Source organism: Neovison vison, chromosome 11 (assembly GCF_020171115.1).
Source record: "Neovison vison isolate M4711 chromosome 11, ASM_NN_V1, whole genome shotgun sequence".
Lineage (NCBI taxonomy): Eukaryota > Metazoa > Chordata > Mammalia > Carnivora > Mustelidae > Neogale > Neogale vison.
Genome location: NC_058101.1, coordinates 22,684,900 through 22,698,298, shown reverse-complemented (window position 1 = coordinate 22,698,298; position 13,399 = coordinate 22,684,900). Strand labels below are relative to the sequence as shown.

Below are 13,399 nucleotides of genomic sequence, written 5' to 3'. Positions count from 1 at the left end.
ATAGCTTTTTCATATTGCTGTTTATAAAAATTAACCAGTATGGCTTAAGTTAACCTATTTTTATATGAATTCAGGTCCGCTCTGTTAGAATTCCACAGATTGGAGACAAATTTGCTAGTCGACATGGTCAAAAGGGTACTTGCGGTATTCAGTACAGACAAGAGGTAGGTATCTTGTAATTCCCTGACCCAAACCCAAAATTCTGCTTAACATTTTACTGAATCAAAATCTGCTTTAACTTAAAACTGCAAAGGTGATAGAGGCTTGACTTTTTAGTGTTGAGTAAGAATATGAATGGAGCATGTTGAACAGAACTGAGGACATAGAAAACTTCAGGGTGGGGGGAATCAGTTCCAGTTTTTTAGTTGAGAGTTGTCTCCTTTTAAAAATTTCCTTTGGAGCGCCTGGGTGGCTCAGTGGGTTAAGCCTCTGCCTCTGCCTTTGGCTCAGGTCATGATCACAGAGTCCTGGGCTCAAGCCCCGCATCGGGCTCTCTCTGCTCAGTGGGGAGCCTGCTTCCCTCTCTCTCTGCCTGCCTGTCTACTTGTGATCTGTCAAATAAATAAAATCTTTAATAAATAAATAAAAACTTCCTTCTAGGATATGCCTTTCACCTGTGAGGGAATCACCCCAGATATCATCATAAATCCCCATGCCATTCCCTCTCGAATGACTATTGGTCACTTGATTGAATGTCTTCAAGGGAAGGTAAGAGATTTCCTTTAAAAATATATGTTCCCCTGGGAGCCTGGGTGGCTCAGTGGGTTAAAGCCACTGCCTTTGGCTCAGGTCATGATCCCGGGGTCCTGGCATCGAGCCCCACATTGGGCTCCCCACTCGGGGAGCCTGCTTCCACCTCTTCCTCTGCCTGCCTCTCTGCCTACTTGTGATCTCTGCCTGTTGAATAAATAAATAAAATCTTAAAAAATATATATATATATATACACACACACACACACATATATATATATGTTCCCCCCAAAGTAAATATATATACATATACATATATATAAAATAAAAATGAAATGTTCCAAACAGATGTTTCTTCCAAAATGATGATAGGTGACTTCTCATATTTGAGTTCTTTGTTGGAAAAAAGCTAGTATACTTATTTTCCTGCTTTTAAGTTGGTTTTAATTGTGGGGGTTTTTTACCCCCCACAAAAATCTGTGAAGTTTTGGCTAAGTCAGAAATTTTTGTAAAATTTATTACATCCAGTCTCTGCATACATATATGGTTATCCTTTTGACTGGTTCTTTTCTGTAGATGAGGAGTTAATTCATTGGTGGTTAGTTCACTGTGAACTTAATATTTGTATAGCTATATTATTAGCTATATTCATGTATCGTTCAGTGGGGGTTTGCTGTTTTTAAGTATCTTGTTCATAGAGAATGAACATAGATAATGAACATATAGAATGGCTATAGCTTAACACATGGGTGACTTGGTTTTATGGCATTAAAATGTTATTTTCTTTGAGCCATGGGAAATAGTAGGGAATTTCACTCTTTTTGTATCTGTTCTCATGGAGCGCTTCCTTTTTGAAGGTTTATAATTGAGTTTTAATTTTTTCAGATTAGTTTGTTATAAATATTTAAGATACTAATAAAATGAAATTTAAATATTACATCTTTCCGTAACAGATTTTGAAATTCAAAATCTTCCCTATATAGAAGGGCTTTTTAAAATTGAATATATTTTTATTGATTAAGACTTATAAGGGGCGACAGGGCGCCTGGGTGGCTCAGTGGGTTAAGCCGCTGCCTTCGGCTCAGGTCATGATCTCAGGGTCCTTGGATCGAGTCCCACATCGGGCTCTCTGCTCAGCAGGGAGCCTGCTTCCCTCTCTCTCTCTTTGCCTGCCTCTCTGTCTACTTATGATTTCTCTCTGTCAAAATAAATAAATCTTTAAAATGCAAATAAATAAATAAATAAATAATCTTTAAAATGCAAACCATTAAAAAAAAAAAGACTTATAAGGGGCGACAGAAGTATTCACCTTTTAAAGACTACTTTTTTTAAAAAAGGTATCAGCCAACAAGGGCGAAATTGGTGATGCCACTCCATTTAATGATGCTGTTAATGTGCAGAAGATTTCTAATCTATTATCTGATTATGGCTACCATCTTAGAGGAAATGAGGTATGTTTGCTCTTACATTAGTAGCTCTGTTTCTGTATGTATGTAGTTTCCATTAAAAAAAAATCAATTCTCATATTGAACTATGCATGCTTTAAATATGTGCACAAATCATATATATATGGCTTGATGAATTTATTTCACACAAAGTGAACACACCTGTGTGACTGGCACCCAGATCTCAAAAATTACCAGAACACTTTTGGGCCTAGACGCCCCCTCATGTCTCCTTCCATTTACTACTCCCACCCCAACCCCAAGGTAAACAGTCTCTTGATTTTATATTCTGTCTGCTTTGTTTTCATACAAATGAAATCATATAATCTACGTGTGTATATTTAATATTTTTAAGTCTGTACTTCAAAATCTGTTTCAGGTCCTGTACAATGGGTTCACTGGTCGAAAAATCACATCACAGATTTTTATTGGTCCCACATATTACCAGCGTTTGAAGCATATGGTGGATGATAAGATTCATTCTCGTGCCAGGGGACCTATTCAGATCCTTAACAGACAGCCCATGGAGGGTAGATCTCGGTAAGAGAGCTGCATCACCATCATTGTTATTATTAATTAGCCTTTTTTTTTTTTTTTAAAGATTTTATTTATTTATTTGGCAGAGAGAGATCACAAGTAGGCAGAGAGGCAGACAGAGAGAGGAGGAAGCAGGCTCCCCACTGAGCAGAGAGCCCGATGCGGGACTCGATCCCAGGACCCTGAGATCATGACCTGAGCTGAAGGCAGCGGCTTAACCCACTGAGCCACCCAGGTGCCCCTTAATTAGCCTTTTTAAGTGAAAAATGTTAAACACATTCAAAAATAGAGATAATGGTATAATGAAAGCCCCTGTGGGCCTGTCCCTCCCCATCAGTGATTATCAGTGGCCAGTCTTACTACATTTATCTCCCCACTCCTACCAGCTCCTGATTTTTTTTTTTCTTTAAGATTTTATTTATGAAAGAGAGAGAGAGAGAGAATGAAAGAGGTCGGTCAGTGGGAGAAGCAGACCCCCTGCTAAGCAGGGAGCCTGATGCGGGACTCAGTCCTGGGACTCCAGGATCATGACCCGAGCCAAAGGCACAGCCAGCTGAGCCACCCAGGCGCCCCCCAACTCCTGATTATTTTTAAGCAAAACCTAGACATCAGTTTCTTTTATAAATATATTTCAGCATTTATTTATGAAAGAGTGGTTCTCAAATTTCTTGGTTCCAGGACCCCTCAGAGCTTTTGTTAGAATTGTATCCATTGATGTTAATCATGCTAAAGACTTAAAATAGTAACTAATTGAAATTAAGACTTAAATATTAATTTATTAAGAAATAAAGGGGCATCTGCGTGGCTTAGTTGGTTGAGCATCTGACTCTTGATTTTTTTTTTTTTTTTCTTTTTTTGACTCTTGATTTTTAGTTCAGGTCATGATCTGAGGGTCCTGGGATCGAGCCCCGCATTAGGCTCTGTGCTCAGAGTCTGCTTGAGGATTCTCTCTCCCTCTGCGCTGCCCATTTTGTGTGTGTGTTCTCCCTCTCTCCCCCAAACAAATCTTAAAAAACAAACCCATTACGCATTAACATAAATAACATTTTTAATGGAAAATACATTTAACATATTTAGTGATGAGTGACATTCGTTTACCTTTTTGCAAATCTTTTAAAAAAATTTTTAATTTAAATTCAGTTATCCAATACACAGTACATCATTAATTTCAGATGTAGAGTTCAGTAATTCATCAGTTGCACATAAGTCAGTGCTGATCACATCCTGTGCCCTTAAAAGGCAGACTGCCCACTGAGCAGGGTGCCTGACTGGGGCTAGATCCCGGGACCCTGAGGTCATGACCTGGGCCAAAGGCAGACGCTTAACCAACTGAACCATCCAGGTGCCCCTGCAAATCTCTTTAGTGAGCTGGTTTACTAGATGATGACAGGATTCTTGTATCTGCTTCTGCATTCATTCCATTGCAGTATTTTTTATATTTAAGTATATGAGGAAAAATCCTACCTCACATAGATATGTGGTTGGAAAAGGGAGGAATATTTTAGTAACCTTTTTAGGTGACTGTGGATATTATTTTTTGATGCTGTGCCAAAACCAGTTGTAGTTTCTTTCTTTTTTTTTTTTTTTAAGATTTTATTTATTTATTTGCCAGACTGAGATTACAAGTAGGCAGAGAGGCAGTCAGAGAGAGGAGGAAGCAGGCTCCCCGCCGAGCAGAAAGCCCGATGTGGGGCTCGATCCTAGGACCCTGGGATCATGACCTGAGCTGAAGGCAGAGGCTTTAACCCACTGCGCCACCTAGGCGCCCCCCAGTTGTAGTTTCTTAAAGGTTGGCTGTGATGTAGAATCTGAAACCATCTCAGTGAATCATTTGTATTTATCAGCGCCCCTTACACATTTTTCAGGGGTCACCTGTAACCTTGATATTATTAAGTATCTGATGTTAAAATTTCCTGATTGGATTACTTATTTATTTTAAATGAACATATAGTGTATTATTAGCCCCACGGGTACAGGTCTGTGCATCGCCAGGTTTACACACTTTGCAGCACTCACCATAGTACATCCTGATTGGATAATTTTTAAATAGGTTGGTTGATTTCAGTCAGGATATAAATACATGTGTTTCACAGTTGAAGGGTTTTGTTTATTTTTTTTAAACTATAGCTTGCCCTTCGACTTGATTTCCTTGTAGTTTATTTGTTGAAGATACTGGAGTATTTGCCCTGGAGGGTTTCTCACACTCTGGATTTTGCTGATTGCATTTCTGGGCTGTACATTCCTATTTTTCTTATAAACAGCTAATTAGATCTTGAGCTTTGATGAAATGGAAAGATTGCATTCTTTTGCAGGAATGCTTACAGTGTTGTCTATTTCCAGTATCTGGTTGTGTCTTACAATTTTAGTAGCTATGTGTGATCTTTACTTGAAGGCCTTAATTAAATAGGACTGCAAATTGATGAGATTCTAATTTTATGTCTTCTCTCAATAGCTCGAAGACTTCTGTAGAGAGAAACTTCGTTTCCTCAACTGGTTACCTAGTGACATAGTTCATATAGGCAGGATAAATGTTTGTTTTGAAAACTGGTAAAGAAAAAGAATCAGTTAGTTGTCTGGTATCCTCCAGAGTTGACCGATGATTTCTCTTTTTTTGGTGAAATCATTGGTTTTATGTATTTGTATGTGAGACCGTTAAGGAAGCCATTGCCATCCACTTTTTGGTCATTTAAACAGCGCATTTCTTTTCACTTCCATACTGGGGAAACCTGTTACCATTCACATGTTCGTTCTTTTTTTTTTTTTTTTTTTTTTAAGATTTTATTTATTTATTTTACGGACAGAGATCACAAGTAGGCAGAGACGCAGGCAGAGAGCGAGAAAGGGAAGCAGGCTCCCTGCTGAGCAGAGACCACCGGACGTGGGGCTTGATTCCAGGACCCTGAGGTCATGACCTGAGCTGAAGGCAGAGGCTTAACCCACTGAGCCATCCCGGTGCCCCTACATGTTCTTTCAATTACTTTTGCAAGGGAACATTTATCATTTCAGGCTTGACTGCCTGGGAGACTCATTCGTGGAGAAGCAGTTTTATAAGTACAAAATAATCTGTTCTTTGTTCCTTAACAGTGATGGTGGCCTGCGTTTTGGAGAAATGGAACGAGATTGTCAGATTGCCCATGGAGCAGCCCAGTTTTTAAGGGAAAGATTGTTTGAGGCATCAGATCCATATCAGGTTCATGTTTGCAATCTTTGCGGAATAATGGCGATTGCTAACACGAGGACCCATACGTACGAATGCCGGGGTTGCCGCAATAAAACCCAGGTGTGTAGACCTTGCTGGCGTTTGATACTTGTTTAGGTTTTAACCATGTTGGTCTAATCATCCAGGCAGGTTCAGTGTGGTGGGACAGACTGGCATTTTCAGGTTTGATTAGTTTTAAATGATGAAAAATTAGATTTTTGTAAAAACCAGTTTTAGTGGGGTAATTTCTCTCTCTTTTTTTTTTTTTCTGGTCATACTTTGGAAATAAGGATGTGTACAAGGAATTTTAAACATTTTAAATTAAGAAGTTTAAAAGAAATCTTGAGAAGGGTGAATATAAATTATGTCTGGCAGGAAGGCTGAAATCCCAAAGCCTCTCGGGAGAAAGAACCACCACAAGCCCCAGTAGCAGGACGAGCGCTACCAGCTCAGTACCAAGACCTTATACCGTTCTCTGGGCGAGGGAAGTAGGATCAATTCAAATAGTTTTGCTAATGACCTTTTTCTCCCCCCGCAGATTTCTTTGGTGCGAATGCCTTACGCGTGCAAACTGCTCTTCCAGGAACTCATGTCTATGAGTATTGCCCCTCGGATGATGAGTGTTTAGCTCTTTCAGAAGAGTCTCAAGATACTTGTAAATATTTGTTTTTTCAATTAAAGAAAACCAGTGTACTGCATTGTGAGAGAAAGCATTTTACTGATTTCAATTACATGCATGCTCTTCTTCTGTAAATAGACAATAAATTTTTGTAGGAGTCTTGATGTTATCTTTATTGTGGATTTTCTCTGCGAAACCAGTGAATGTAACTAAGCGTTAGTGGATCGGAGGAAAAGAAACTGTTACTAGGCAAGAACAGGGCTGCAGCGATCCAGGACTACTGCTAGTGAGGCAGACGGATACACTTCTGCAGGTTTACAGGTCAGCACCTTCACCTAGTTAGAAAAAGATGAAAATTAGTTACAGATACGGATGTGGCTGACTTTCTTTTTTTTTTTTTTTTCCAATTTATTTATTTTCAGAAAAACAGTATTCATTATTTTTTCACCACACCCAGTGCTCCATGCAAGCTGTGCCCTCTATAATACCCACCACCTGGTACCCCAACCTCCCACCCCGCCGCCACTTCAAACCCCTCAGATTGTTTTTCAGAGTCCATAGTCTCTCATGGTTCATCTCCCCTTCCAATTTACCCAAAAGCACATACCCTCCCCAATGTCCATAACCCTACCCCCCTTCTCCCAACCCCCCTCCCCCCAGCAACCCACAGTTTGTTTTGTGAGATTAAGAGTCACTTATGGTTTGTCTCCCTCCCTATCCCATCTTGTTTCATGGATTCTTCTCCTACCCACTTAAGCCCCCATGTTGCATCACCACTCCCTCATATCAGGGAGATCATATGATAGTTGTCTTTCTCCGCTTGACTTATTTCGCTAAGCATGATACGCTCTAGTTCCATCCATGTTGTCGCAAATGGCAAGATTTCGTTTCTTTTGATGGCTGCATAGTATTCCATTGTGTATATATACCAAGGATGTGGCTGACTTTCTAATTTTCAGGTACTTTTTACTGTTTCCAAACAAAGATGTGAAGGGGATGTGAAGGGCTGTACAAATGAGAGGCTGGGATGCTCTTTGGAACGTGAGCTCTGGGATTTTTATGCGTAAGACATGGACCTCGTTATAGAAGTAGAAGAGCTCGTTTCACAGATGAGCTAGTTGATGCAGAGAGGCTGAAGAACTTTCCTGGGTCATGAAGCTTTCACTCAGCAATCCAAGCGGAAGGGGCAGAGCTGAGATGCAAACAGGACGTCAGGCTGAGCTCTGTCGTCTCGTCACCTGGCTTCACACAGCCTGGCCGAGGAGAGCCTGACCAAGCCCCTGTTTACTTGGTCCTTCCTCCTGCCATACTGCAGGGCCCCAGGGGGATGGGTCCGCAGATGCTGATAGTAAATTTTCTTATTCTTGATTCACAAGAAGCCAGTTCAAACATGAGTCAAGTACAGAAACGTAAAGTAGCATTACTCTGATGCTCCTGGGCTAGGTGCTTGAGAGGAAGCTTTTGATGGTAAAACAGAAGAGAGTTTGGGTTCCTGCCAGGATACTCTCCCTTCTGGCTTTTTCTTATAAAAGCTCAAAGTGAAGGACGGGATTTGCTCACAATAACTTACTTTAAAATGGAAATTTAATATAATAGTTGCAACACCAGGGAAGACTACCATGTGGATAGAGAAGTTACGGGAAATATAAGCCCTTCCGTTCAAGTTTGGGATGCGAGAGAAGGTGAACGCACTGACGTCCTGAAGCAGCAGTCCACGAACCGCCCGGACGTGCGTTTGGAGCCCCGCGCGCTCCATTTTGGTAACAGCGTCAGTAAGAGCGGTGTCGGATGCTTTCACCCCTGGCTCTGTTCGTTCTTAAACAAAAGCACTAGTCCTCAAATGGTTGTGAGATTTCTTACCTTTCTTCACTGGTGTTTAATGTATGGCATCCAGCACTGTGATTCTGGCCGACGCGGAAGCCTCTCCTTGCGAGTTGGCCGCGTGGCACTCATACTCTCCAGCGTCATCCTTACTGAGAGGAGATACCTGCGGGGCAAGAAAGGATCTTCAGCTCCTCTGGGGCGCCTCTCTTTTCCCCGTGGCTTCAATGAGGCCATTTTTTCTTAGGATGAATAGGGGACTCAGAGCAGAGATACTGCCAGAAATCGCACGGGCACCGGGCTGCGGGACAGACAGCTGCCCCGCGTGTGCTGCGGGAGGATCCACACTGAGGACACAGCACGGACAGCTGCTCGTCATGCTGCGAGGCTTAAGAACCGCGAACAGGTGCACATACCAGTTCGAGGAAGACGCTGATAGGGTTGTAAGTACAATTTAGGAGTATCAAAGGCCAAATAAAAATAATTAATGCTCAGGCCATTTAGTTCAGTGTAAGGACTTTGCTTTGATTTTTTTTTTTTTTAAAGTAAGCTCTAGGCCCAACATGGCGCTTGGACTCACAACTCTGAAATCAAGAGTCACACGCGCTACGGACTGTGTCAGCTCTGCGCCTCTGCTTGAATTTTTAAAAAACTTTAAAATTTTGACAGAGCACAAGCAGGGGGAGCCAGAGGGAGAAGGAGAAGCAGGCTCCCTGCTGAGCAAGGAGCTGGATGTGGGGCTCAACATGCCCTCCCCAATGTCCAAAACCCCACCACCCTCTCTCTCCCCCCTCACCTGCCTTGAATTCTTAAAAAATTAGTTCCCATGTATTTGTTGGTTCTAAAACATTCAACCGATCTTCGCTCTTTGTTAAGTTAACCCCGAAAAGAGCAGCACATTTTCTGGGAGGCCTATCCCAAAGAAGTGTGGCTGGCGAGGCACAGCCTTTCAGGGTTGGCTGTGTCTCATCCTAAGAATGAAATCCTTGCCAAGTCTCAGTACTCACCAGCACCCAGCCAGTGACTTCATGCTTTTCTGGGCCACCCCGAGTCTGAATGGCCAGGTTGTCCCGGTCACCAGGCAAGAGTTCTGTCCTTTGAACTCCGTGGTTACCCCTTTTTACCTACAAAAAAGGAAACAGTCTTTGAGTTTTCTGCACCGAATTATCAACTTGGAAGTAGCCACATTCTTGAAACTGTACGGGGCATACGTCAGACTTTCTAACTGGATTGAACCCAGCAATTTCCATATTATTCTTTCCTGAATACTTAAATATAGATCTTTTATTTCTTCTGTCAGTTTCCCTCTGAAGTCTATATATTTTGAACTAATGTGTATTTCCGCACGCTTGGGGAATACACACTGTCCCACTTTGCCGCCACTGTCATTCACTCGTGCCCTTGTAAACACTGCTTTTCTTTGCTTTCTTTTTCTTGCTCGCCACACGGTGTTTGACAGACTGTCACCAAGTGTTAGGTTTGATTCTTGGACCCTCATGTGGGAAGCCCAAGTCCTGAAACCCCCTCTATAACAGAAAACAGGAGGTTCAGTCCAAAACCAATACCGTTCCTTTTGTTCTGAGGGCTAAGCGTTCATTCTAATGACTTATGAAAGACCTGAGAGCAAAAATGCCTGTCAAGTTCATGCTGTCACCGTTCTCTTACGACAAAAGCTGCTTGCTGCCCACCCCTGTGCATCATGATGAGAATAGAGATGGGTTAAGAAGACATTCAGTCTCCTTGGTTTCAGGATAATAGTGAACACTTTCCTAATTTTCCTCCTGTGAACTGTGTTCATAAAATAAACTCTGGAAAATACAGAAAAATACACGGAAAAATTAATTTTACTTGCAGCCCTTTTGTACATACACATTTAGCATAAACTTCTAGAAGTGGAACTGCTGAGTCACAGAGTACAAATATTTTAAGGCTTGTAATGAGGATGGGTTTAAAAAAGACCAAAGGGATACACAAAGCAGTATTCATTCCATCCCGGGCCACCTTTAAGAGCTAGGTTGATGTTTACTGATACTACTTGTAATTAGAAAAAAGGATTTGCAATCTCACAGGTAGTTCTCATTTTCTTTTCTTACTAAGCAAGTTCTGAGTCCCAGGAGCCCAGCTGCCAGTGCGGACTCTCTCCATGTATGTTGCTTCTCCCTTCCTGATCCTACTCCTACCACAGGCTGTTAAATTGCTTGTCTCAACCTCAAACCTACTCTGTTTTCCCTGTGGCGTGACAGCAGGGCTGGGGCTCTGAAAACCATGAGGTGATTTAGGCCAACATTTTTTTTTTCTTTTTTATAAGATTTTATTTATTTGACACAGAGAGAGAGAGATCACAAGCAGGCAGAGAGGCAGGCAGAGGGGGAAGCAGGCTCCCTGCTGAGCAGAGAGCCCGATGTGGGGCTCGATGCCAGGACCCTGGGACCATGACCCGAGCTGAAGGCAGAAGCTTAACCCACTGAGCCACCCAGGCCAACTCTTACTCCTTGCATTATTAAATTAAAAAAATCCTTGCATTGGGACGCCTGGGTGGCGCAGTTGGTTGGACGACTGCCTCCGGCTCAGGACGTGATCCTGGAGTCCCGGGATGGAGTCCCACATCAGGCTCCCAGCTCCATGGGGAGTCTGCTTCGCTCTCTCACCTTCTCCTCGCTCATTCTCTCTCTCACTGTCTCTCTCTCTCTCAAATAAATAAAATAAAATCTTTAAAAAAAAATAAAAAAAAAATAAAAATCCTTGCATTATTAACTGATTTGGGATGCCTGGATTTTGCTTCCTTGCTCTTTTCCCCTGGGATTTTCCCCTATTGCAATTATTAGAGAAAACCAGTTATCTTGATATTTTTCGCACAGAAGTGCTATCAAGGCAAAACAGATAAATTCGGGAGGCATTTTTTTCCTTCTGTCTCCCCAGTAGCTGGCAAAACAAGTTCATGCTAGTGCAGATTTTGAAAATAGTTGAAAATGGTTTTAACAATGGTGTAAGGATTGATTCAATGGCCAAAGTAATGTATCTCTGATCTTCAGTGAATTTCAGAATTCTCTAAGAGCTTTGAGTGTGACCAGAGCAGAAAAAGACTCCTGCATGAAATACGGCACCTCAGCAATAGAGCTGCTGGTCCCCAGATTGTGTCGCTCTTGGTAAGGGGCGTTCTGTGCCTGTTAGCCTGATCCACTATGTACGGAGAAACTGTACTCATCAAGCATTTGTTTGGAAAGTGAATACATTTAACAGAGCTCCTATTTTACTATATTGTAAAAAGCTACACACCACGTAGAAAACATGCAGAAATGTCAAGAACTGCTACATGGTAAATTTTTATATGGCACATTCCCTTGCTCCCTTTTGGGAGGGGGAATTTGTTGATAAATGTGCTTTACGGTTTGAGGGGGGGGAAAAAAAGGATGCAGGCTGAGAAAAGTGGCTTTTAAGACAATCTGACAGATGTGCAATGGGCTGGAAGTGCTCCTGAGTTTGAACCTTAGAAATCCAGGCAGAAAAAACTGGCTAGCAGTCACTGCTTGCCGTGAAGGGTCAACGAGGGGGAGAATCCGAGAGAGCCCAGGAAGTCACTTCAGCTCTCTCTGCTTGTATTTTAGCTACAACAGTGTCTTCCTGAAGCCTGCTACTGCAGATAAGCAATTAATAATGAAAAGTGCCAGTGGTTACAGAAGCAGGATTAAACAGTCTGATTCTTACAGGTTAATGCACTTCAAGGTGTTCACTGAGTTTCAGGAAACCACTGAAGGACATTTATGCAGTGTTGGACATATTTGCTGGGCCTTTCTGGTGAAGTTTCAGAAGAGGTTTAGGATTAAATAAATACATGTGTGTTGAAACTTCCAGATGCCCAGCCACTGTAACCCACTAAAAGACAAAATGTCAAAGAAAAAAATATTGTGATACGCGGGAAAGGGTCAAGATCGCTCAAAAAGCCACAGACTAATAATTAGAGACAACCCAAGAGAAAAATAGGTAAATGATATCTGGAGAGGCAATTCCTATAACACATGAAAAGGAAAATATTTTCTTCAAAATACATCAAGAACTTCTACAGCTCAACACCCAAAAAAGTAATCCAATTAAAAGTGAGCAGAAGACAGGAACAAATGTTTCTGTAAAACAGACATATGGACAGCCAAGAGACACACGAAGGGTGCTCAGCATCACTCACCATCAGGGAAATACAAATCAGAACCACAGCGAGATGCCAGCCGACATGTCAGAATGGCTGAAGTCAAACCCGTAAGAAACCAGCCCTGGGGGGGATGCGGAGGAAATGGGTCCCTCATACACCGCGGGCAGCGCAGCCAGTGGAGGCTCCTCAAAAAGTGAAAAATAGAACCACCCTGCGGTTCAGTTACTGCACTACTGGATATTTAACCCCCAAATACAGAAACACTAGTTTAAAGGATGCACGCCCCCATCTTTATAGCAGCATTATCTTTAACAGCCAAATTATAGAAGCAGCCCAAGTGTTGAAAGATGGATAAACACGTGGTGTGTGTGTATACGTGCACGCGCACAAGTGAAATATTATTCAGCCATAAAAAGAATGAAATCTTGCCATCTGCAAGATGGATGGAGCTAGAGGGTATTAACGTTAAGCAAAATAAGTCAGAGAAAGACAAATACCACATGATTTCACTTGTACGTGGAATTTAAGAAACCAAAGGAACAAAGGGGGAAAAAAAGACAAACTGAAACATGATTTCTTTAAAGTAGGTCCCATACCCAACATGGAGCCCAACACAGGGCTTGAACTCACAACCCTGGCATCAAGGCCTAAGCCGCTATCAAGTGTCGGATGCTTAACCGACTGCGCCACCAAGGCACCCCTACAACCCTTAACTACAAAGAACAAACTGATGGTTACCGAGGGGCGGCTGGGCTGGGGGAGTGGGTAGACCAGGTGGCCAGGTGATAGGGATTAAGGAATGTACGTGTGATGAACACCATGTGATCTGTGGGATTGATGAATCACACTACCGCACACCTGAAACTAATTACACTGTATGTTAACTATACTGGAACTAAAATTAAAAAAAAAATTAGAGGCACCTGGGTGATTCAATAGGTTAA

The 13,399-nt window shown here is 42.0% G+C and overlaps 2 protein-coding genes across 2 annotated transcripts in view; one reads left to right on the top strand and one right to left on the bottom strand.

The window, feature by feature from the left end:
• The window catches only part of POLR2B (RNA polymerase II subunit B), a 45,399-nt gene extending 38,745 nt beyond the window's left edge, over positions 1–6,654 (top strand). The window contains exons 21-26 of the mRNA XM_044226219.1: positions 75–164; positions 601–708; positions 2,028–2,141; positions 2,515–2,675; positions 5,757–5,952; positions 6,410–6,654. Of these exons, the coding sequence (XP_044082154.1) occupies positions 75–164; positions 601–708; positions 2,028–2,141; positions 2,515–2,675; positions 5,757–5,952; positions 6,410–6,499 (759 nt within the window). The 3' untranslated portion in view covers positions 6,500–6,654. The remainder of the gene's footprint in view (positions 1–74; positions 165–600; positions 709–2,027; positions 2,142–2,514; positions 2,676–5,756; positions 5,953–6,409) is intronic.
• The window catches only part of IGFBP7 (insulin like growth factor binding protein 7), a 77,653-nt gene continuing 70,823 nt past the window's right edge, over positions 6,570–13,399 (bottom strand). Inside the window, exons 3-5 of the mRNA XM_044226221.1 lie at positions 9,319–9,435; positions 8,351–8,477; positions 6,570–6,825 (exon numbers count right to left, since the gene is read on the bottom strand). Of these exons, the coding sequence (XP_044082156.1) occupies positions 8,367–8,477; positions 9,319–9,435 (228 nt within the window). The 3' untranslated portion in view covers positions 6,570–6,825; positions 8,351–8,366. The remainder of the gene's footprint in view (positions 6,826–8,350; positions 8,478–9,318; positions 9,436–13,399) is intronic.